Here is a 25982-nt window from a genome sequence, read left to right as displayed (position 1 = left end):
CAATAGTTGTACTTAAGTTTTAAGGGAAGTTAGAGGAGTTTTCCAAGTTTACAAGAAACATATAAACTGATTTTAAAAAACCCCAGGCTCACAGAGATAATAAAAAATGCATTTAATAGCATTTCAATATACAGCTTAAATGTATAGTAAGTCTTCTTGTCGTCAGTGCATTACAGGGATAGAGAAGAGAAAGATCATTTGTGAATGCACAGTCAAATGCTAAGTAGGAGTGCTGATAAATCTTGGTGTTCTTACACTATTAAAATTCTGTTTTATGAAACATAACTTCAGGTGCAGTGTTCTGTGCCAGCGTGGGGAGTCGTCTGGTCCAGTGTGCGATCTACAGTTTTAAATTGAATTGTATTACAAGTATTAACAAAAGAATAAAATTTATTATTCACAAAACTTAAGTGGTTGTCATAAAGCTTACAAGAAAGTACAGCCTAGAACGAATGAGTTGAAAAATTAGTTTTAAAAATAATAAAACTTACTGGACAGTTTTGGAAAATGAGATTATAAAACAAAGAAAAAAACAATTGGCACAGGTTAACCACCTAATTTCTAAGTGCACTTTGTAATGGTCCTTGCAAGCTGCCACTTTTCCCAGGATAATGACAAAAAGCTTCAGTCAAGTGTCACTGGCTTGTGGTGACGGGTTTTTTATTGCATTGCCAAGAGTGGATTTTAAGAAAAAACACTACAAAGGTTTCAAAAACCCTATTTATTCTCTATCATCAAAAATAGCAACAGGGGGACTTATACAACTTTTCTGTGAGTACCCACCAGTCTATTTTTTTTTTCTTAAAAAAAATAGAAGTTAGTTAAAGAAAAATGATTTGGTTTTTTAAAAAATAATGTAAGGAAACACTTAATCAGATAGCCCAAGGAGTCATCAGAAATATGTGTAGCAAGAAAGCTTCATTGTTGGCCCTCTCTGGCCTTTGCACGTCTTTTACTAGACTAGAAAGAGAATGGACAGTACCAGTATGTTCCCCAACCTGCTTGGATCAAATTGTTTTGTTTTGAAACCCATTATTGCTAAACCAGAGTGTTGACACTGAGAGCCGAGGAGTCCGCTCATAGAGGATAAAATTGAGAGGCTGCTTCCGAGGACTGGATCTCCACCTGGGCCATTTTGAACTGGGTGCACTGCAGCCACTTGCGAAGGGCCACCAGGCCGGCACTGCTCTGGGCGGAGCCCGGCAGCGTCCGTAAGCTGTGGTGGTTCACGTGGTTCTGAATGGCCTGGAGGCGAAGCTGGAGTCCGGCGGATAAGTGCTGTTAAGAAAGGGCAAGACATCTAAGTTTAGTTTCTTTCCTCCAAGTGGGCACGGTCAACCCAGGGAGCGCCGGCTTGGGCATCTTCTGCAGGCAGAACTCCTACGTGGTTCAAGCGCTGTCTGGCCTGAACAGGAAGGTCAGCTCTCCAATTTGGCAGCGTGCAGGGCAGGGGATGTGGGCAGGCAGCATGATTCTAAAGTCACTCTGGCCCAGATCCATCCCAGTAATGCCAATCCCAGCTTGACTCATCCATTGCAACGGGCACTGACAGCTGACACGTATTCTTGACCCCTGGGCACTTATTCACCACGAGGGCCTGGGACAGCGGCGAAGGGCCTGGGCTCTGCAGCCAGCTCCCTGGGTTCAAATCCTAGCTCCTTTGTGGACAACCCTGGGAACAAGGTTTTCCGGGCTGTGTTTGGATTTTCTCATGGACAAACTGGGGATAGTAACACCTCGTGGGTTTGTTTGTTTTTTAAGGATAAATGAGTTAACGGAGGGTTTAGTACGGAAGTTGGCGCGTAATATGTGCTCATTACATTTTAATCATGGTTACAGTCTCTCTGTTTTCGTGTTAGCGCACACAGAGAAGCTAGGTCCAAAGCTCTCTGGGCCTCCTCAGAGTTCCACAAAGCAGGGGCAGGGGCAATCCAATGCCTCAAGGAGGAAGTACAAGTGACTGTTTTCATAGTAAAAGCTAGCGGGAGATAGGACTTCGGCGGTGTCGGGGCCCCCACCTGTGGCCACAAACTGCACCAACACCACAAACAAGACCACGCCTGCAGTCACTGCAGATGGCTGCATTTCTCTCTCCGTGTCTGGGTACCTTGAGGTCACCCCCCGCTTATTTCAGCCAACATCCCTCCCCAGCTCTGAGAAGAAATTCAGGCAGAAGGTTTCCATCTTCTGCCCCCTGCTTGTCCTGTAATCCTCACGCCGTAGACGGAGCCCAGGTTTGGGTGGAGCAGGTGGCTAAGCTCTGCCATCATAATGTCAAGTAACTTTACTAGTCATGGAGTAGGTTTTGCCCAAGTGATGACAGTGTGTCACTCGAGGCGGGGTCTGGCAGCGGAAAAGTCACTGGGACAGGGTCTTTCCCTTCCTGACTGCACCCCACCCCCCCCCCCAGTTACCCTTCTTTCTGGTCCTATGTTTCCTCGTATGTAAAACAAAGGATGGGGCCAGATCCTTGCCCTTCTAGCTCAAGTCCATCATTCATTCAATGTTATCCTTCCTTAATAGAATTCTTCTTGTCACAAAAAGTCCATTTTAGGGGCACTTGCGTGGCTCGGCTGGTTGAATGTCTGATTTCAACTCAGGTCATGATCTCACAGTTTGTGAGTTCAAGTCTCGCATGGGGCTCTCCGCTGTCAGTGCAGAGCCCACATCGCATCTTCTGTCCTCCTCTCTCGGTACCCGCCCCCTCCAACTTGCACTCTCTCAAGAATAAATAAGCATTTTTTTTAAAGCCCATTTTATTAAAAAAAAAAACAACAACCACCTTTTTAATGTTTATTTTTGAAAGAGAGAGAGAGAGAGAGAGCATGGGCGAGCAGGGGAGGGGCAGTGAGAGAGGGAGACACAGAATCCGAACAGGCTCCAGGCTCTGAGCTGTCAGCACAACTGACATGGGGCTCAAACTCACAAACTGTGAGATGATGACCTGAGCCAAAGTCAGACACTTAACTGACTAAGCCACCCAGGTGCCCCATAACTCCATTTTATTTTTTACAGTTAATTTAAGTAATCTCTACACCCTACGTGGGGCTTGAAGTCACAACCCCGAGATCAAGGGTCATACGCTCTATTGTCTGTCTGAGCCAGCCAGGCGCCCCACAAAAAGTCCATTTTAGTGGCCAGGAGATAGCAATGAACACGCGTGGCCCAGATCCCATGTGTGTCCTCTAAAGGTAGGGTAGGCCTGTGTTCTGGTCAGGAACCGAGCCTCGTCCGGACTCTGGGATCCCCCCTCCACCCACATCCTCATAGAGAGCGAACAGGACGCGCGTGGCCCCTGCTATCACCTCGGCCTGCATGGCCCTTACCTGGCCCACAGTCTCCCACTTTATCAGCACTGGGCGGCCGAGAGCAGGGTGAATTCACCTTGCTCCATGGTAAGTGGAGCATCAGTGAGCCCTGGTAATGTCACGACCCTTCTCTGGAGGGGACTGGGCTTCCAGTCCACCAGGGATGACTTACCTTGGTATTTGACTGGATCATCGGCAACCACATAGGTATCAGCTGTGTGGAGAAACACAGAGGCCTTGTTATCAGCGGTCTCCATCCCCACCCCCATTCGCTTCCATTACCGCACAGGAGAGCAGAGCACACAGAACCCCTTTGACATCACAAAAGGGTGGGACCCTGCTGCGGAGTTATCCATTAACAGGAAAACATCTTTCTGAGGCCAGACCCTGCTGAGCTGGTGGCATTTGGAGGTTAATAAGTGGCCCATGAGTGCCTGAAACACACACTTTAGAGTAAATGACTGATTGTCTCTTGAAAGCGACCACACATGGGAAATTAAATGTGTATTTATTTAATTAAATCCTCACTTTCTTGAAACAGAATTTCCTCCACGGGATCTCTGAGACGGAGTCTCCGAGTAGGATGGCGACTCTATTTGCCCAGAGTCATTAAGAAAATATCGCTGGGAATTGGTTGAAATGCTTCAGTGATGGAAAAAAAAATTAAGCCCCAAAGTAGCCTGGCTGTGATTTGGAAGGTGGGACACAGCAAGAGTGACTTGGGCCAGAGGTTTGGACGGCACAGGTCACATGCAGGCGAGCAGCGGGGTCCCTGCTCTGACAGAGGGCGAGGCGCTCAAACTGCAGGCATCTAGGGAGCCCCGCCCTTCTGCTGCCTCTCTGGCCCACCCTGAGCCCCTCTGCTGTGCCTTTCCTAGGAAGCCACATGGTGTCTGGCCCAAGGGCCTCCAGGAGCAGCTCCCCTCTCCCTGCTTTGGTCTCTCAGCCACGTTTCAGCCCTCCGGAATATAAGGCTGCCTCGTAAATCCACAAGTTAGGGACAGAAGACAGTGTTTCCCAAAGTGTGTCCCACAGGACTCTAGTTTGGTGGGTTTAAATGGGGGAGGGAGCACTGGTACAGTAAGTTTGGAGATGCTAGGTTCCTTATTACAGCATTGCTCAGATCTTTACTGTACTAAATATGCATCATATCACTTCACTCTGTTCCTTCCAACCCTCTCTACTCCAAATTCAACAGAGAAGTACAGTGTCATGGGTTGAATTGTGCCCCCTCATGGTCCCTACCCACACTGCTTCAGAATGGGAATTTATTTGGAAGAGGGATCAATGCAGATGTAATTGAGTTAAGGTGAGGTCCTTCTATGGTAGGGTGGGCCCCTACCAGTATGCCTGATGCTCTTATAAAAAGGGGAAGATTTGGACACAAGCCAAAGAAAGCCAAAGACTGCCAACCAACCTCCCGAAGCTAGGGGGTCAGGATAGAGCAGATCCTCCCTCACAGCCTTCAGAAGGAACAACCCTGCTGCCCCCTGACCTCGGACTTCTGGCTTCCAGACTGTGGGATAAGAAGTTTCCATGTTTCAGCTGCCTATTCTGTGGTGCTCTCACAGCAGTCCTAGCAAACGAATTCCAGGGCACACTCCAGGAAGCACAGCCCACAGTTGGGAGTGTGCCAAGGGTGAGGAGGTGTTAGGGATTCAGTTGATGCTGAAGTGTGAGGTTCTCAGGAGGGGGGGGGGGTCACGAGAAACATGTTTAGAAAAGCAGAGGTGAGGCCCCTCATCATCCACCCATGATGCCTTGGGAGGCCACATCAAGGGATTTGGATTTGTTTCCAAATCCAATATAACTTTGAAGAGGGAAGCCCCATTCACCATGAGTGGAGCTGTGTTCCAGAAAATCACTGTGGCAGCAATCTGCAGACTAGGATGAGGAAGAGGATGGACCGTGGAGGCCAGGTGGAGGCTGCCTCGATGGTCCAGGTAAGACCAGGCGTGGCTTCCAGGAGGGAGAAGGGTGGCTGCCTGCAGACACAACCTGAGAGGGTCTGAGGATAGCTCTGCTCTTTGGAGTGAGGAAAAGGTCAGAGCAGAAGGTGAGGTTTCTTTTTTTTATATATTTTTTTAATGTTTATTTATTTTTGACAGAGAGAGAGAGAGAGAGAGAGAAAGAGAGAGCACGAGCGGGGGAGGGGCAGAGAGAGAGGGAGACAGAATCCGAAGCAGGCTCCAGGCCCTGAGCTGTCAGCATAGAGCCCGACGCGGGGCTCAAACTGTGAGATCATGAGCTGAGCCGAAGTCAGTTGTTCAACCGACTGAGCCACCCAGGCACCCCGAAGGTGAGGTTTCAAAGTGTGGGCAAATGGGAAGAGAGCTGTGCCATGAACAAAATGAAAGAATTAGTGGGAGGACTGCTGGGATGCAGGATAATGACCTGTCTGTTTACTACTCATGGCCACGGGCCGCAAGGCTCATGTGATTCATCAACACCCACACACACACACACACACACACACACACACACACAAACTTGGTGAAGTGACAAATTACATTTCTCTCTATGCTTTTGTTCCCAAGGCTCAATCTGGTTGCAGTTCTGCTTTGAGCATTTTGTTGAGATACACAATTTGCTAATTTGACTTCTACTGATGTTCGCCCCTAAGCACATGGCTCATGTTGCAGCCATGTAATACTCCGTCTCTAGCATAAATATTGTGTTTAGGAATGTGGTATGATATGTACCAGATGATATAATTGGACAAAAACTCAGAATATCAGAAAATGACATTTTCTCTCTGCCTCCTCCAACCACCAACACTTATAAAAAAACTTGTGGGATTACAAACGTCAGAGACAGATAAGGCTGTGCTCTCTGGCCATTAGCAGGATTGGCTCATGTAAACATTCTGACTGGGAAAAAATAAACTAGTCTAACCACTTCCTCTCCAATGTCTGTACAGCAAAAAACAAGCTCTAAGGGTCCTAATGTCTACAAACTTGCATTGACTTTTGACCTATTTAATATGGAGCAAGCCTATATGCCTCTTGATATTTAGGAAATACCCAAACTAACCTCCTGCTAAGATCCTGAGGGACCAAGGAGGGTAGAAGCCAGGAGGCACTGAGTACTCTGACCCTGGGTGGACACCTCTCCCAGTGCTGTTCTTGGGGCTAATGGCCTGTATGAGGCAATCAAGGGGAATAGTGAGGTTGGGTTTAGAAGGGTTTTTGCTATTAGCCCATTTACAAAACATGTGACCGTATCATTCTAAAATATATCTGCAAAGGCCCTTCAGGTTTGTGACTTAAGAATCACATGACTGAAGTCTTCAAGTTAAATCTCATTATTATTGATAGCATTATATAAGCCAGCAGTCATCCTATTTCAGGAATGCTAATTTGACTTACTGAATAACACTCATTTCAGTTCTCTTTTCCTAGTGGCTCCCACAAAGCTGTCAGTAGGAATTAGATGTAATTTATTCTGGGTTGTGTAATGTCATAATAAAGTTGGTTGGATTTTTTTTTTCCTCTGCAGAAACAATATCCAGAAAATGGAAGGACAATAAAAAAAAATAGGTTGCTTTCCACCAAAATAAAAGTGATACATTTCCTTTTATCTCAGTTTATGCTACAGGATAAATGAAGACTTTCTGCTCAGTTAGACTGTATTCATTTCACTCCATGTTTGTTCTAGCCCTCAAAACTAAAATTAGTTGTAAAACTTTCTCTTTCAGCAAAGATGGACTAACAAAGACCAGATTTTACCCTCTTGCCTAGAACGAGTAAAATTCCAGATGGAGTGTATGAAACAATGATTTTCAGACACTGGGCATCAGCAATGCAGCACAGTGATCCCCGAGGGAGAGGAAACAAGGTAAGCCCTACAATATCTTAGCTAACTGCTAGAAAGCTTGCCGGCAGTAGCACAGGAAGAGGGACCTGGGAAGAGCCTAACTATCTTCCTGAGTTGAGATGGAGCTGTGAGTCCAGGGAGGTCAAGGTGTGTAGTCTGTCAGGCAGAATACTGCAGAGGAGAGAGCTTCACAGAAAGAGAGCACGAGAGAGAACTCTGAAGATGCATAAAGGGTCCCCCTTGAGTCTTCAGCTAAATACTGACCAGTGCACACATGTAAGAAAAACTACCCGAGGCTGAAGAAAAACAACCCCAGGAGATTAGAGAGGTGATCACATGGCACCAGCAACAGTTTGTGTTCCCACAATCTGGTGACAGTAGACAATTCTTACATTTAATAGAACATCAGGTAGAATACTTAGAAGGTTAGTCCCTTAATAGTGAAGAAACATTAGCTCTAGACAAAATGCAGCTCTGATCACCTGGCAAGGTTTACAAGCAAGTTTCAAAAGGAAAATAACTATTTCTAAATAATTTAACTATAACACAGAATACAGCTCAAAAACATTTATAGGGATACAAAAATATCCAGCACTCAAGAAAGTCAAATTCAAAATGTCAAGAATGTAATAAAAAATTACCAGGCATACAGAGAAGCAGGAAAAGGTGACCTATAATGAGAATAAAAATCAATCAATTGGAAAAGACCCCAAATGATACAGATAACAGAATTAATAGAGAAGGACATTAGAACAGTTATTATAACTGTATTCAATAGAGTCAAGAAACTAGAGGAAATATTGAGTGTGTCAAGTAGAGGCACAGAAGGAAATATTTGAAAAAACAATAGCTGATACTTTACCAAATATAAAGAAAACTATAAATCCACAGATGCAAGAAGTTCAACAAACCCAAGCACAAGAAACACGAAGAAAACTACACTAGGTGTTTCACCATCAAATTGCTTAACAATAATGGTAGAGAGAAAATCTTAGAAGAGACCAAACAACAACAACAACAACAACAACAACAACAACAACAAAACCATATATTACATACAGGAGAAAAAAAGATTAGAATAATACAGATTTCTTGTTGGAAACAATGGAAGCAAGAAGACTGGAGGAGAAACATCTTTACATCACTGAAAACAAACAAACCTTTGAACCTAAAATTCACTACCCAGTGAAAATATCTTCCAAAAATGAAGGCAAAATAAAAACATTCTCATACACAAAAGCTGAAGCAATCAGTCACCAGCAGACCTGTGTAAGAAATAGGCTTTTTTTTTTTTTTTTTTAATGTTCATTTATTTTTGAGAGAGACAGAGACAGAATGCAAGTGGGTTAGGGGCAGAGAGAGAGGGAAACACAAAATCCGAAGCAGGCTCCAGGCTCTGAGCTGCCAGCACAGAGCCCAACGCGGGGCTTGAACTAACGAGCCATGAGATCATGACCTGAGCCGAAGTCAGATGTTCAACCAACTGAACCGCCCAGGTGCTTCAGACCTGTGTAAGAAATAGTAAAGGAGGGACGCCTGGGTGGCTCAGTCGGTTGAGCATCTGACTTTAGCTCAGATCGTGATCTCACAGTTCATGAGTTCAAGCCCTGCATCAGGTTCGCTGCTGTTGGCTCAGAGCCTGCTTCAGATCCTCTATTCTCCTCCCTCTCTGCCCTTCCCCTGCTCGCACTCTCTCAAAAACAACTAAAACATCAAAAAAAAAAAAAAATTAAAGAAAGAATAAAGGAAGTCCTTTGAGCAGAAAAAAGATAGAAGTTTAGATCCATAAAAGGAATGAAAAACACTGAAAATGGCAAATATAAATATGGCAATAATAGCAAATATAAGTTAATATTGAAAAAAAGTTTAAGTCTCTTTAAGAGATAATTGTTTAAAGAACAAATAATAACAATGTATGGTTTGGTTTACTTCTACACATGTTTATAACATACACAAAGTGGTATAATATTACTTGAAGCTGGTAAGTCAAAAATGGATACTATAAACTCTAAATCAACCACAAAAAAAACCCTAAGACAGGTAGCTAATAAGATAACTAAAAAACACACTTCTACTTCTAAATGACTTGTCGGAAAAGAAGAAATCAAAAGGGAAATGAGAAAGTATTTTGAACGGAATGGAAATGAGAACATATAAAAATTTGGAAGAACGCAGCTAAAGGAAGAAATTCAGTGCATTAAATATTGATGATAGAACAGAGGTTTCTCAAAATAACAACCTTAGCTTTGATCTTAAGAAACTAGAAAAAGAAGAGGAAATTATAGTCAGAGTTTAATCATTATAAATTCAATCCAAAAGAAGGCAAAAGAAAAAAAAAAAGGAACAAGAAACAAAGAACAGATGGGAATTACAGAAAACAAATGGCAAGGTGATAGATTTAGGCCCCCAAATGGCACAAAACACATTAAATGAAGATGGTTTAAAGACCCCTAATTAAAAGGAAGGGATTGTCAGATTGGATTTTTTATTTCAACGTTTATTTATTTTTTGGGGGACAGAGAGAGACAGAGCATGAACGGGGTAGGGGCAGAGGGAGAGGGAGACACAGAATCGGAAACAGGCTCCAGGCTCTGAGCCATCAGCCCAGAGCCTGACGCGGGGCTCCAACTCACAGACCGCGAGATCGTGACCTGGCTGAAGTCGGACGCTTAACCGACTGCGCCACCCAGGTGCCCCTGGATTTTTTAAAAAAACAAAACCCAGCTACATGCTGCCTATAAGAAATATACTTGAAAAATATAAAGACACAAATAGGGTAAAAAGTAAAAGAATGGAAAAAGATATACTATCCTAACACCAGCCAAAAGAAAACTGGACTACCTTTATTAATATCAAAGTATGGTTCACGGCAAAGAATATCAATGAAGATTAAGACAGCCATTTCAAAATTCATTTCATTAAGAAGACATAATAATCCTAAATATTTATGCACTTAATAACAGAGATTCACAACACATGAAGCAAAACTGATAAACCTGAAAAGACAAAGAAATCCATAATTACAGAGATATATCAATACCACTTTGTCAATAGTTGATAGAATAAGTAGACAGACATATGGAAGACTTGAACAACACTATCAATAAGCTTGAACCAACTGGCATAGGAAACTACCTGACAACAGCAGAGGACATATTCTTTTCTAGGGCACACTGAGCATTTACCAAGAACAACTATATTCTGGGACATAACAAGTCTCAGTAAGTTTAAGATGACTGGAATTATATACAGTATGTTCTCTGAACACAAATGGAATTAAAAATCCGTGGGCACCTGGGTGGCCCAGTTGGTGAAGCATTCAACTTTGGCTCAGGTTATGACCTTGCCATTAGTGAGTTCGAGCCCCACATTGGGCTCTGTGCTGACAGCTCAGAGCCTGGAGCCTGCTTTGAATTCTGTGTCTCCCTCTCTCTCTGACCCTCCCCTGCTTGTGCTCTGTCTCTGTCTCTGTCTCTGTCCCTCTCTCAAAAATAAACATCAAAAATTTTTAAAATTTGAACTGAATGTAAATGAGAACACAGAATATCGAATGGTGGGATACCGCTAAACCAGTGCTTACAAAGAAATTTATAAAAGACAAAAAAGATATTGTTTATAATAGACAAGAGTGAATTAAATCTAAAGTAATCAGAAGAAAATAATAAATAGAAATGAATAAATAGAAGAAAGAAAATAATAAATAAAAAAAACAAAGAGAAAAATCAATGAAAACAACCCAAAAGCCTGGTTACTGTAGTTTGTTAGTCAAAAGCTCACTAAAATTGATATGTCTCTATACAGACTGACAAGAAAAAAGGAAAGAAAAGAAGTCACAAATCCCCAGTGTCAGGAATTAAAGAGGTAGCATAACTACTGATCCTACAGATATTAAAAGTATATTATAAACAATTTCATGCCAATAAAACTGACTACTTTGATGAAATGGACAAATTCTTTGACACTACACCAAAGATGACTCAAGAATAAACAGGAAACTTAAATAGCACTATCTATTGAAAAAAATTGAATCCATAATTTAAAACTCTTCTGCAAAGAAAATTTCTTTTTTTTTTTTTTTTTTTTAAATTTTTTTTTTTTTCAACATTTATTTATTTTTGGGACAGAGAGAGACAGAGCATGAACGGGGGAGGGTCAGAGAGAGAGGGAGACACAGAATCGGAAACAGGCTCCAGGCTCCGAGCCATCAGCCCAGAGCCTGACGCGGGGCTCGAACTCACGGGCCGCGAGATCGTGACCTGGCTGAAGTCGGACGCTTAACCGACTGCGCCACCCAGGCGCCCCTGCAAAGAAAATTTCAAGACCAGGCAGTTCCAATGGTGAATTCTATCAAATATTTAAGTAAAAAATAATAATAAATCTACAAAAACTTTTCCAAGAAACAGAGGAGAGCCAGGAGTTAAGATGGCAGATAAGTAGGGGGACCAGAATTTCCCTTGTCCCTCAAACACAGCTGTACTGAAGTCAGACACTTGGAATACCCAAGAATACAGGCTGTGGAGTGACAGAGAAATCTCTACAGGTGGACAAAGCTTGGTGGGACAGAGGTGCGCCTATTCACGAATTGGAAGAGAGAAAACGGTGTCATAGGTACAAAGAGGGGGAACCCCTTCTATGGAGAGACAAAAGGAGGTAAAGAGTGGCTGTGGAAGTGTGGTTTTGTGTTTGGACAAGAGAAAAACCTCTCTGGACCATGGACTAAGGAACGAAGAATAGGGAGAGAGCCAGTTTCTACTTTGCAAACAGGCTTAAGAGCTAAAGACTGGAGTTTTCAGGGGTGCATGACTTTCCCAGGACTAGAGTGTTGCCGTGTGTATTCGCCTGGCGGGGAGGGAGCCCTGGGGTACTGGAGTGATCTCGGGGGGCACGCTGGGAGAGAGCAATCCCCTCCCTCGATTACTGTGGGAAGAGGGTGTAGTGACCCCCAATGACAAAAGACCCTGCAGGCAACAGCCAGAGGCCCTTTGTTGGCTGCACAGCATGGAGCTACCCCAGAACTAGGTCCATGGGGTGTGGGATCCTTTAAGACATCAGGTTTTGAATCCCAGCCAAGTGCCTAGGAGGACACACCAGCTGCCTGAGCTACTCTGTGAGGTCTGCCTGAACAGGGTGGTTTGAGACACCTGGTCTGGGGAGGAGATATTCGGGTGTCACTATTTTTCTCCCCATAATCAACATGGTGGGGCTTCAGGGAACAGCACAGTGGCCCCCAGTGGAGGTGGGACCCGCTTACACCAAACCCCGCCTCTCCATGCCTGGTAACTATTTATCTACCAGAGTGAGATTGACACTGACCTAACCAGACGGCCTCTCCTCTAGACCATCACAGCCACCCATCCCAGGCACCAACAGACAACTTGCCTGTAGTTTTGAATGTTAGTCTATTTAAAAAAATTTTTTTAAATTATTTTTTTCCCTCTTTTCTTTCCTTCTCTTTTCCCTTCTTTTTCTTTCTACCCTCCTCTTATTTTCTCTTTCCTTTGGAATCAAGCTCATAGCTTCTGATTTGATTTTTGGTCAATTCTTATTTTCTTTCTTTCTTTTGTCTTTCTTTCTTTTTTTCTTTCTTTCTTCCTTTCTTTCTGTTGTTTTTTTAACGAGGAATGCTTATTCTTTTTACACCTTTTCTGTATCTCCTTCCTCTTTATTTTCCTCTCCCTCTCTCTGTCTTATAGTTTCTCTGATTCTCTGCCTATATTTCCCCCCCATCCCCCTTTCATTTCTCTTCTTGTATGGGATAAGGCTCCCCCCCCCCCGCCCACCACCACTTTGCTTTCCTTTTTTCCAGGGATACTTCAATGAACAAATCAAAGCACACTTGGTGGAAGATCCAAACAATCCACCACGACAAGCAGTGGAAGAGAGCAGCCAAAGACAACAGAGTGCATGCAACACACTCCAAAAACACTTACTGAAGTGCCTGGCCCTGGACAGTGTGTGACCCCTTCTTAAGATAGTAGTACTTGCAGGTGCAGGACATAAAACAAGCTATTACATCATGTAAATGACAGAAGCCTAGCCAAAATGATGAAGTGGAAGAATTCTCCTCGAAAGAAATTCCAGGAAGAAATGACAGCCAGAGAATCGCCCAAAACAGATACAAACAATATATCTGAACAACAATTTAGAAAAATAGTCATAAGACTAATAGCTGGGCTTGAATAAAGCATAGAAGACAGCAGAGAATGTATATTGGTGCATAGATCAAGGACATAAGAAGTAGTCACGATGAATTAAGAAATTTTGTAAATGAGATGGAAAATAAACTAGATGCAGTGACAGCAAGGATGGAAGAAACAGAGGAGAGAATAGGTGAAACAGAAGATAAAATTATGAAAAATGATGAAGCTGAAAAAAAGAGGGAACAGAAATTACTAGACCATGAAGGGATAATTAAAGACTAAGTGATTCAATGAAATGAAATAATATTATCTGTATCATAGGAGTTCCAGAAGAAGAGGAAGAGAGAGAAAGGGGGAAAAGGTTTATTTGAACAAATTATAGTTGAGAACTTCCCTAATCTGGGGAAGGAAACAAACATCCAAGTCCAGGGGGACACAGAGAACTCCTTTCAAAATCAACTAAAACAGGTCAACACCATGACATATCATAGTGAAACTGGAAAAATACAAAGATAAAGAGAATTCTGAAAGCCGTTAGGGACAAATGGGTCTTAACCTACAAGGGTAGACACATAAGGGTAGTAGCAGACCTGTCTATTGAAACTTGGCAGGCCCGAAAGGAGTGGCAGAAAATATTCAAAGTGCTGAACAGGAAAAATATGCAGCCAAGAATCCTTTATACAGCAAGGCTGTCATGCAGAATAGAAAGAGAGATAAAGAGTTTCCCAGACGAACAAAAACTAAAGGAGTTCATGACCACCAAACCAGCCCTGCAGGAGATCCTAAGGGGGACTCTGTGAGTGAAAAGCAGCAAAGACTACAAAGACCAAAGACATCACCATAAACACAAAACCTACAGATAACGCAATGACACTAAATCCTTACCTTTCAATAATCACTCTGAATGTAAATGGACTAACTGCCTCAATCAAAAGACATAGCATATCAGAACGGATAAAATAACAAGATTCATCTATACGCTGCCTACAAGAGACTCATTTTAGACCCGAAGGCACCTGCAGATTGAAAGCAAGGGGATGGAGAACCATCTATCATGCTACTGGATGTCAAAAGACAGTACAGCCATACTTATATCAGACAAACTAGATTTTAAAACAAAGACTATAACAAGAGATGAAGAAGGGCACTGTGTCATAATTAACAGGTCTATCCATCAAGAAGAGCTAACAATTGTAAATGTTTATGACCCCAACGTGAAGCAACCAAGTATATAAATCAATCACAAACATAAATAAATGTAGAGATAATAATACCATGATTGTAGGTGACTTTAATATTCCACTTACAACAATGGACAGATCATCTAGGCAGAAAATCAATAAGGAAACAACAGCTCTGAATGACATATTGGACGAGATGGACTTAACAGATATATTCAGAACTTTTCATCCAAAAGAATACACATTCTTCTTGAGGGCACATGGAACATTCTCCAAAATAGATCACACACTGGTTCACAAAACATCCCTCAACAAATACAAAAGGACTGAGATCATACCATACATATTTTCAGATCACAACACTATGAAACTTGAAATCAACCCCAAGAAAAAATTTGGAAAGTCCCCAAATACATGAAGGTTAAAGAATATCCTACTAAAGAATGAATTGGTTAGCCAAGAAATTAAAGAAGAAATTTAAAATATATGAAAACAAATGAAAATGAAAACACGGCAGTCGAAACCCTTTGGGATGCAGCAAAGGAAGTCCTAAGAGGGAAATACACTGCAATCCAGACCTATCTCAAGAAGCAAGAAAGGTCCCAAATACAGAACCTAACCTCACACCTAAAGGAACTAGAAAGACAGCAGCAAAGAAAGCCCAAAGCCAGCAGAAGAAGAGAAATAATAAAGATTAGAGCACAAAAAAACAGTATAGAATAAAATAAAAAGCAACCAGTAGAACAGATCAATGAATCTAAGAGCTAATTTTTTGAAAGAATAAGCAAAATTGATAATCCCCTAAGGAGACTTCTCAAAAAGAAAAGAGAGAAGACCCAAATAGATAAAATCATGAATGAAAGAGGAGAGATCACAACCAACACCACAGCAATACGAACAATTATTAGAGAATACTACGAAAAATTATATACCAACAAACTGGAAAATTTGGAAGAAATGGACAAATCCCTAGATACTCACACACTACCAAAACTCAAAAGGGAAGAAATAGAAAATTTGAACAGACCCATAACCAGCAAAGAAATTGAATCAGTTATCAAAAATCTCCCAAGAAATAAGAGTCCTGGGCCTTCCCAGGACTGGCTTCCCAGAGGCTTCCCAGAGGCTTCCCAGAGGAATTCTACCACACATTTAAAGCAAGTTAATACCTATTCTTCTCAAGCTGCTCCAAATCATAGAAACAGAAGGAAAGCTTCCAGATGCATCCTATGAAGCCAACATTATCTTGATTTCCAAACCAGAGACCCCACTAAAAAGGAGAGTTACAGGCCAATACCCCTGATGAAAAATGGGTGCAAAAATTCTCAACAAGATACTAGCAAATCGAATTAAACAGTATATTAAAGGAATTTTTCACCGTGATCAAGTGGGATTCATGCCTGAGCTGCAGGGCTGGTTCAATATTTGCAAATCAATCAACATGATACATCACATTAATAGGAGAAAGGATAAGAACCATATGATTCTGTCAATAGATGCAGAAAAAGCATTTGACAAAATATGGCAACGTGTCTTAATATAAACCCTCAAGAAAGTCAGAATAGAAAGAACATACCTTAATGTCATAAAAGCCAGATATGAAAGGCCCACAGCTAATATCATCCTCAATGGGAAAAAACTGAGGGCTTTCCCCCTGAGATCAGAAACACAACAGGGACGTCCACTCTCACCACTGTTGTTTAACATAGTGTTGGAAGTCCTAGCCTTAGTAATCAGACAACAAAACGAAATGAAAGGCATCCAAATTGGCAAAGAATTCAAACTTTCACTTTTCACAAATGACATGATACTCTACATGGGAAACCTGAATGACTCCACCAAAAAACTGCTAGAACTGATACATGAATTCAGCAAAGTCACAGGATATAAAATCGATGTACAGAAATTGGTTGCGTGACATACACCCATAATGAAGGAACAGAAAGAACCAGTCTCATTTACAATTGCACCAAGAACATAAAATACCTAGGAATAAACCTAAACAAAGAGGTAAAAGATCTGTATGTTGAAAATTACAGAAAGCTTATGAAAGCAATTAAAGAAGACACAAAGAAATGGAAAAATATTTCATGCTCATGGATTGGAAAAAGAAATTACCCAAAGCAATGTACATATCCAATGCAATCCCAATCAAAATTGCACCAGCATTCTTTACAGAGCTAGAACAAACAATCCTAAAATTTTTATGGAACCACAAAGGACCCTGAAAAGCCAAAGTAATGTTGAAAAAGTAAACCAAAACTGGAGGCATCACAATCCCAGACTTTAGCCTGTATTACAATGCTGTAATCATCAAGACAGTATGATATTGGCACAAAAACAGACACATAGACCAATGCAATAGAATAGAGAACCCAGAAATGGACCCACAAACGTATGGAAAACTAATCTTTGACAAAGCAGGAAACAGTATCCAATGAAAAAAAGACAGTCTCTTTAGCAAACAGTGTTGGGAGAACTGGACAGCAACACGCAGAACAATGAAGCTGGACCACTTTCTTACACCATACACAAAAATAAATTCAAAATGGATGAAATACCTAAATGTGAGACAGGAAACCATCAAAATCCTAGACGAGAAAACAGGCAACAACCTCTTTGACCTCAGCCATAGCAACTTCTTATTTGACGTGTCTCCAAAGGCAAGGGAAATAAAAGCAAAATTGAACTATTGGGACCTCATCAAGATAAAAAGCTCTGCACAGCAAAGGAAACAGTCAACAAAATTAAAAGGCAACTGACAGAATGGGGGAAGATATGTGCAAATGACACATTGGATAAAGGATTAGTATCAAAAATCTATAAAAAATTTACCAAACTCAACACCCAAAAAAACAAATAATCCAGTGAAGAAATGGGTAGAAGACATGAATAGACACTTTTCCAAAGAAGACATCCAGACGGCAAACAGACACACGAAAAGATGCTCAACACTACTCATCATCAGGGAAATACAAATCAAAACCACAATGAGATACCACCTCACACCTGTCAGAGTGGCTAAAATTAACAACCTAGGAAACAACAGATGTTGGCGAGGCTATGGAGAAAGGGTAACTCTTTTGCACTGTTGGTGGGAGTGCAAACTGGTGCAGCCATTCTGGAAAACAGTGTAGAGGTTCCTCAAAAAATTAAAAATAGAATTACCCTATGACCCAGCAATAGCACTACTAGGAATTTATCCAAAGATATAGGAGTGCTGATTCGTAGGGGACATGTGCCCCAATGTTTATAGCAGTGCTATCAACAATAGCCAAAGTATGGAAAGAGCCCAAATGTCCATCAACTGATGAATGGATAAAGCAGGTGTGGTATATATACACAATGGAATACTACTCGGTGATGAAAAAGAACGAAAGCTTGACATTTGCAACAATGTGGATGGAAGTTGAGGGTATTATGCTAAGTTAAGTCAGCCAGTCAGTCAGAGAAAGACAGATATCACATGTTTTCCTTCACATGTGGAATTTGAGAAACTTAACAGAAGACCATCGGGGAAGAAAAGGAAAAATAAGCTACAAATAGAGAGGGAGGCAAACCAGAAGAGACTCTTAAATACAGAGAACAAACCTAGGGTTAATGGCAGTGGTGGAGGTTGCGGGGTGGGGGTGGGGTGGGAAAATGGGTGATGGGCATTGAGGAAGGCACTTATTGGGATAAGTACCGGGTGTTGTATGTTAGTAATGAATTACGGGAATCTACTCCTGAAGCCAAGACTACACTGTATGTTAGCTAGCTTGACAATAAATTATTAAAGAAAAAAAAAAAAACAGAAGAGGAAAGAATACTACCCAAATCATTATATGAGGCCTCATTACCCTGATACCAAAACCAAAAATAGTTATTACAAGAAAAGAAAATTACAATCCAACATCCCTCATGAACATCAATGCAAAAATTATTTTAAAATGTTAGCAAATAGAATTCAGCAAGATATAAAAAGGATAATACACATCACAACCACATATGGCTTGTCCCAGAAATACAAGATTTGTTTAACATTCAAAAATCAATCCATAAAAAAGAATACTCAAATGACCATCTCAATAAATGTAGAAGAAGTATTGGAAAGTCCTGCATTTATTTCTGACAAAATTCCTTAGCAAACCAGGAATAGAAGAGAACCTTACTCAACTTGACAAAGGGTATCTATGAAAAACTGACAGCTAACATTTATATTTAATGAGGAAATACAGATGCTTTCCTACTAGGAAAGCAAGGTTTTTCACTCTCATAACTTCTATTCAACTTGTACTAGAGGATCTAGCCAGAGCAATGTGACAAGGCAAAGAAATAGAAGGTAGAAAGACTGGAAAGGAAGAAATATAACTGCCTTTATTTGCACATGACATAATTGTCTGTACAGAAAAGCTGATGAGATCCACAAAAAAAGCTACTAGCACTAATAAATGAGTTTAACAGCTTATAGGTTATAAGGTCAATACAAAATCAGTTATATTTCTAAATACTAGCAATGGACAATCAGAAATTTAAATATAAAAACCCAAAGCATTTATAATACCCTAGGATTATGATAATGTAGCGATAAATTTGACAAAATATGCTAATCTTGTCTATGGAAAACTACAAAATATTGCTGGAAAAAGTATTTTTTTTAAAAATAGCAAGACAGGGGCGGCTGGGTGGCTCAGTCGGTTGAGCATCCGACCTTGGCTCAGGTCATGATCTCAGTTTGTGGGTTCGAGCCCCGCTTCGGGCTCTGTGCTGACAGCTTGGAGCCTGGAGCCTGCTTCGGATTCTGTGTCTCCCTCCCTCTGCCTCTTCCCCACTCATGCTCTGTCTCTCTCTGTCTCTCAAAAATGAATAAATGTTAAAAAAATTTTTAAAAACTAAAAAAATAGAAAGATATACTGTGTTCGTGAATTGGAAGACTCAATATTGTTTAACATCTCAGTTCTCCTTGGGTTAGGCAAAGGTTTTTAAAAATACATTAAGGCATGATCCATAAAAGAAAAATTTGATAAATGTTAGTTCTCAAAATTAAGACCTTCTGCTCTTCACAGGACACTCTTAAGATAATGAAAAGACAACTGCAGGGAAAATCTTTGCAAATCACCTATCAGATAAAGGACTTTGCCTTAAAACTCAATTATAACAACAACAAAAAATCCAACCCAATATTAAATGCACAAATAATTTTAACAGATACTTCACCAAGCAGACATATGGATGGCAGATAAGCACGTGAAAAGCTGTTTAACGTCATCTGTCAATAGGGAAATGCAATTTAAAACCATGATGAGATACCAATACACAATTCTTAGGGTGTCTAAAGTGAAAGATGGACTATACTAAGTATTGACAAAGATGTGCAGGAACTGAAATGCTCATACACTGCTGGTGTGAATGTAACAGGGCACAATCACTTGGAAACCAGTTTGTCAATTTCTTGAAAAATTATACACATATCATATGGCTTAGCCATTCTGCTCCTAGGTATTTATTCAATGTAGATGACAGCATATCTTTACACAAAGACTTGTACACGAATATTCATAGCAGCTTTATTTGTAATAGCCCCAAACTGAAAACAGCCCAGATGTCCATGAACTGATGAATGGAAAAACAAAAGGTGATATATCCATGGGGCGCCTGGGTGGCTCAGTCAGTTAAACGTCTGACTCTTGATTTTGGCTCAGGTCATGATCTCACAGTTTCATGAGTTCGAGTCCCTGCAGAGCCTGCTTGGGACTCTCTCCCTCTCTCTCTCTGACCCTCCCTTGCTCACACTCTCCCCGTCTCTCTCAAAATAAATAAATAAACTTAAAAAAGTATTTTAAAAAGGTGATATATCCATACAATGGAATACTACTCAGAAAGAAAAAGAAATGATCTACTGATACATGCAACAAAATGGATTAATCTCAATGTTACTCTGAATGAAAGAAGGCAGGAAAAAAGTCTTAAGTATTGTATAAATCCATTTATATAAAATTCTAGAAAATGATAAGTAGCCTATGGTGAGGGAAAACAGACCAGTAGTTGGGGCGCCTGGGTGGCTCAGTCGGTTGGGTGTCCAACTTCGGCTCAGGTCATGATCTCACAGTTCGTGAGTTTGAGCCCCACATCAGGCTCTGTGCTGAGAGCTCAGAGCCTGGAGCCTGCTTCAGATTCTGTGTCTCCCTCTCTCTCTGCTCTTCCCCTGCTCACACACTGTCTCTCTCTCTCAAAAATAAATAAAGATAAAAAAAAAAAAAAGAAAGAAAGAAAACAGACCAGTAGCTGCCTGGGGACAGGGATGTAGGATACAGGAGTGGTGGAAAAGAGCAACTAGAAAGAATACGGGAAACCTTTAGGGGTGTGAGGGACATGTTCATTAACCTGATTATGGTGATGTTTTCACAGATATCATCTATGTGAAGACTTACCAAATTGTACATTTTAAATATGTAGAGTTTACTATATATAAATTATACTTCAAAGAAGCTGTAAAAAAGAAAATCAGGTATGATCATCTGAGTGTCAGTCAGATCGTTTCTCTCATGGTGTTGACTTTTGCTGTTGACTATCAAACTAGAGAAGCTCTCTCTACTCCATTCGAACCAGCTACCTTGCAGTGTTTGGACAACAGTCAAGTTTTCCCTGAAAATGGGTTGCTTTTCTCCAGCACTGTGTGAGTTAACTTGACAAGTGACCATAATTGAAGAATAGAGACAACCAAGGAGTGAAATTGCAAGTTATAAGGTCCCAAACTGACCCACTTTGTGTGGTGGGGGTGGGGGCGATGGCTGAGACACTGGAATCCAGACATGACAGGTAAACAGGGAATGCTGCAGGTAGAGGAAGGACAAATAAAAAGGCAGGGAGTGAGAAACCCAGTTCTCCTTCACTCTCATTGTTTATCACACTAGTATGCTTCTGAGGTCCTTGGACAGATAACACATACTTAAATTACACCCATAGACTAAAGAGTGATTTAAAATAGTAATATTAGAAAGGAACTTAATTTATCTGAGAGAAAAGTGATAGCTACCAAGTCAAACAATTAAAGACCATTTGCCTTGGTTTTCTGGCTACCTTGTAAGCTGGGGCATCACCAACCAATTTCTATGACCATAAGGTCATTTTCAGATCGACGTTCCCCGGTAATATTTTAATGACTTGTGTTCACAGGCAATATTGGGCCAACATATTTAACCCAGGTAGAATTGGTTCCAGTGGTAGAACAAGAGCAAAAATAACATGATAACCATTTGGTGAAGGGTTGTCCCATGAGCCTGAGTCCTCCAGCCCCCAACTCTGTCAAAACTAAATCAGTTTCTTTTCCTCTTCAAAGTCACATTCAAAGTAAATCCACATTTGTTTTCAGCAGCAAGAATCAGTCTCATAAAAATCATAAGATTTTCCTACCTTGACAAAAATTGTTGAATTGCACTCTTGCAATGCCTCCATTAAACTAATCACGTGGAGGCACACCATTTCCACCATCTGAAACAACAAACATGAAAATCAGTTCCACTCCCAGTAGTGCAGAAACCTTGAAAGCTAGTCTGCAGCCGCAGAGGATCCATGCCATGTGCCCGCGAGCCTTTTGGCACGATGACCAGAGGGGACCACAAGCAGTAGAGCTTATTCACCTCTAAAACTTCAACTAGAAAGTGACTTTAAAAAGCTCCAGAGGTTTCTCATTTGGCATGCCTTCCTTATCTAACTCGGGGCTGCCAATGCAACGGGGTATTGATCTTGCTAATCTGCACTGAATTGTGATTCATACCAGAGGATAAATGCCTTCTGCTTCCCTCCTTCCAACTACAGAACTTGGGCTTATGTCCTTTTCTTCATCTTGACCCTTTTTCCACAGTTTCTTCACCTGGAGCAGCTGTTTAATTTATTACACACCCGTCTTTGTGGCTTTGTTCTCTAGGGAACAAGGTAGCCACGCTGATGACAGTTCAAAAGTCCCTGATCAGAAATTCCTAAGGCTGGATTTTAAACACTACAAGGGAATTTTACCAGATTAGCATACATAGTTTAACACATTTTTCAGAAAAAAGTTAACTCAAATCTGTTAGTAGCATTATTTGTACAAAACTCATTTGTAACATTCATTTCTAACATTTATACGTCAAAGAGATTTGGAGCAGAGATATTAATGGTGTCAAAAAACTGGTAACAACAGAAGGAAACCGAATCTCTATTTAAGGTTCCAGTTTCATTGCCTGTAAAGTAACAGAATGCTTGATCTCCAAGTTCTTCTTCAGTCTCAGACTCTATGATCCAATAAATGTTTCTCAGAACTGTTTGTGCACCCTAAAATTGCCACATAAATTTCCTCTAAATTGAACTAAAATACCTCTCTCCATACAGAATTGCCTCATAACATCTGTTTCTCTAAAGAAAAGAAAGTGCTTCACTAAAGGAAATATATAATCCCCTTTCCAATTAGAGCTGAAAGAAACTGTTTCTTAGAGTAGTATCAATCAATCAAAAGTCATTTCCGTTATGCCTTTTGTGGACGGTGCATTGTTGGGTTTCTGGGCACACTGGGATCATCGTTATGATGTTCTTCCAGATCCCCTGCCCCTCACAGAGGAGAATTAGCCTGATAAAGCCCCCCATAACCAAGATACTAACTATTGCTTTCTCCACTGAGGATCCTCCTTCAAAGTAGCAAAGGACTTCCTTATAAATTCCTTCCATACACCCTCCGAGCCTGACTTCACAGGACTAATCCAAGCTTGTTCGATGAAGTGGGCTCATGCTAACAATACCTCAGATATTTTCCAGTGAGGGTTAGAGCAGCCCCTCTCTTGGTGAGCCATCTGAGCTAAAACTGAACTGGATTTGAAGACTGGGGGAGCTCAGGTCCTCCTAGGGCAACTCAGAAGGGTGAGGCCCTTTTCAGGGTTTGAGCCCTGGGTAGAATGAACATGTGTGGTTGGTCTGCTCTTAAATACCACCAGAGGATGACCCAACTGGCTAGGGTTTTTCCAAATTGCCTTGGAATCCAAAAATAATATGAATCTCCTTTTGACTTTATAGCACAAAACAACCCTTAAAGGTAGATTTCATATAAAATAAATTTTTGGCACTAAGCAGAGCAAACAAAAGTTTCTACTAAATTTATTTGCTTGCTCTGTTTCTCATCAAACTTATTATACAAGCAGAACATCCAGCCTAAAATGTAAAAACCCACTGATATAATATTACAATTGAGACCCTTAAAGAACAGACAATGTGAGGGCTGGGTGTAGGTTACACCTTTTATCCACGATGGGAAATTTATTCGTGGACTCACCACTTTGTTGTGAGCCATCAGCTGAAGGATGCTGGGTGTCACCCTGCTCCAAAACTCCAGTGCGGTCAGGATCGCCGTGAAGCTGAATTCATTCTGACTTTGGACATTTGTAGCTACGGCACTTTGTTCGCAATATACGGTCCAGAGCTGAGCAAAGATAAATGCGTGGAAGAGAGAACACATGTGCAGCACGGAGGTCTGAAAAGGAGGAGACAGGAGCCGTTACATTTCAGTGGGCTACGGTGCTCCACAGGGCCCATCCCACACGGTCTCGGCCTTCTGAGGAGCACGGCCAAAGCACATCTACTTCCAGAGATCGGAGGCTGAAGGAGTTCTCTATGAGTTACGGATTCGTGATTCACCACCTTAAGACAATCTGCTTTTCGCTCTGTCAGTGGGAGTGTGCTGAGAGAACAAAGCATCTTTCCAAAGAGAAGGCACCTTAGCTTGCAGAACGCTACCCACCGCCTTGCCTGTTAATGACAATGACGTTCTCATCCCTAAACTAGATCAGGGAGAATAATCACTCTACCATCTTGAGGTGTTTCCTCGCCTGTAACATGGGGATGATAGTACCCTCCTCAAAGAGCTGGCATTAGGAGCAATCAGGTGGCATGTCTGAACACATTGCCCAGCAATGTGTTACTAATTATACTATTACCAGTAGTAGAAATGGCAGCAGCAAGCACTAGTGGTGAGCACGGACTGAGCATGCACCTACAATGTCCCAGACACCGTGCTAAAGACTTTCCAAAGACCGCTTCCATAATTCTCAAACCATCCCTTCATCTCTTTTACAGATGAAAAGCTGGAGCTCAGAGAGGTCACAAGGTCAAGGTACCTGGACAAGGTACCTTGTACAAATGACCAAGTACCATCGTTAGGAATCAAACACAGCTCTGGCTTGAAATACTAGGAGCTGACTGCCTGGCCCCTTTTGCAAATATCATTCAGGCTGTTTGGACGGTGCTCTACTTTATCACAGAGTCAGCTTTCCCTGGCCCACATCCCAGCTGCTCCCAAACCCACCCTGACTTCCCGGAACTTGCCTAAGCTTGTGAAGGGCCCTTGGCTTCTCTTAGCTGATTAGTACCAGTGTGTCTGGTTTGCTTACACTGGCTCATGACTGATGCCTGCCTTGGGTTTACTTTATTCCCTTAAGCACATCATCTGTCTCTACAATTTACTAAGTTCCTCTGTGTCGTTGATTCCAGCGTGTGCTTTAGTGAGTTCCCAACTGGCCTTCCTATTTTCATTTTGTATCTTTATAGATCTATCTCTAGAGATGTGAGTTGAAAAGACAGTACATGAAAAATCAGAGCATAAATTTTCCTCCAATTCATATTCGGTTCCAAAAACTGATCATGGGATTTTTATTATATTTCTAGCCTTTTATTTCTCTTCATTATTTTGAGACAGAAATGCCTAGGAAGCTAACTCTTGCCTGCCTCCATAATTTATCTTTATAAAAGTAAACAAAGACAATTTAAGGGGGAAGAAAAGATAGTGCGGGGAATTTAAACAACTTTAAATAAGGCATTAGCACAAAGTCGCTTTCCTAACATCCACAGGAGGGCAAGTGATAAGATGCATTTTCTTCTCAGAAGAAACATAATAGGCTGATAACGGTTTCCATTAGCAATTTCGATGCCTATGGTCTTAAGGTTGCAGAAATCGCTTACCTTTGATTGCTCTGGAAATCCAATCAGGATGACAATGAGATGGTCTGCAATATGAGAGCCGGCATCCAGAGGTATGGGCAGGCACGGAGAGGAGGCATTTGGACACACCGCGTTATGGGTGAGGGAGCCCAGGAGCAGCCAGGACAGCAGACGGATGCGGGAGATACACTCGATGAATTCTTTCGGCCTATCAAGTAGAAGGAAGTGTTAACGGCGATTTTTATGGTTTCCGTTTTGTTGGGCGCTCACCAACGGCTTATTGATGGCATTAAAAATGTGGTTTTATAGGCGATTACCTACAATAAAACACCCAGGTGACAGTGCCAACAAAATGTATCTGTTTTTCTGTATCTGTATCTGTATCTGTTTTTCTGCTCGCCCTCTCTAATCCCGGACCATAGCTGCTTGAGCAACGAGCAGCTTCTGGTGACAACACGGGATTAAAAATCATTCTTCCACCATCCTTGCTGCCCTTCTGACTGGCTGCTTTTTCTAAACTCTTTCCTTTCTTCTTAGAAGGTCTCACATCCCCACTAGACGGGAAGGAATAGAGGCGGAGACGTAACACACGCCAC

General features: G+C 41.5%; 1 protein-coding gene across 8 annotated transcripts in view; it reads right to left on the bottom strand.

The window, feature by feature from the left end:
* Positions 1-160: 160 nt before the first annotated feature.
* Positions 161-25982, bottom strand: part of UNC79 (unc-79 homolog, NALCN channel complex subunit) — a 226044-nt gene continuing 200222 nt past the window's right edge. For all 8 annotated transcript variants that reach the window (XM_047864606.1, XM_047864607.1, XM_047864609.1 and 5 more), the window contains 5 exons: positions 25408-25594; positions 23726-23923; positions 21838-21915; positions 3481-3522; positions 161-1278 (listed from right to left, as the gene is read on the bottom strand). In XM_047864606.1, the coding sequence (XP_047720562.1) occupies positions 1078-1278; positions 3481-3522; positions 21838-21915; positions 23726-23923; positions 25408-25594 (706 nt within the window). In that variant the 3' untranslated portion in view covers positions 161-1077. The remainder of the gene's footprint in view (positions 1279-3480; positions 3523-21837; positions 21916-23725; positions 23924-25407; positions 25595-25982) is intronic.

The sequence above is a fragment of the Prionailurus viverrinus genome, chromosome B3 (assembly GCF_022837055.1).
Source record: "Prionailurus viverrinus isolate Anna chromosome B3, UM_Priviv_1.0, whole genome shotgun sequence".
NCBI classification, from domain to species: Eukaryota; Metazoa; Chordata; class Mammalia; order Carnivora; family Felidae; genus Prionailurus; species Prionailurus viverrinus.
This window is presented reverse-complemented; position numbering and strand designations above follow the sequence as displayed.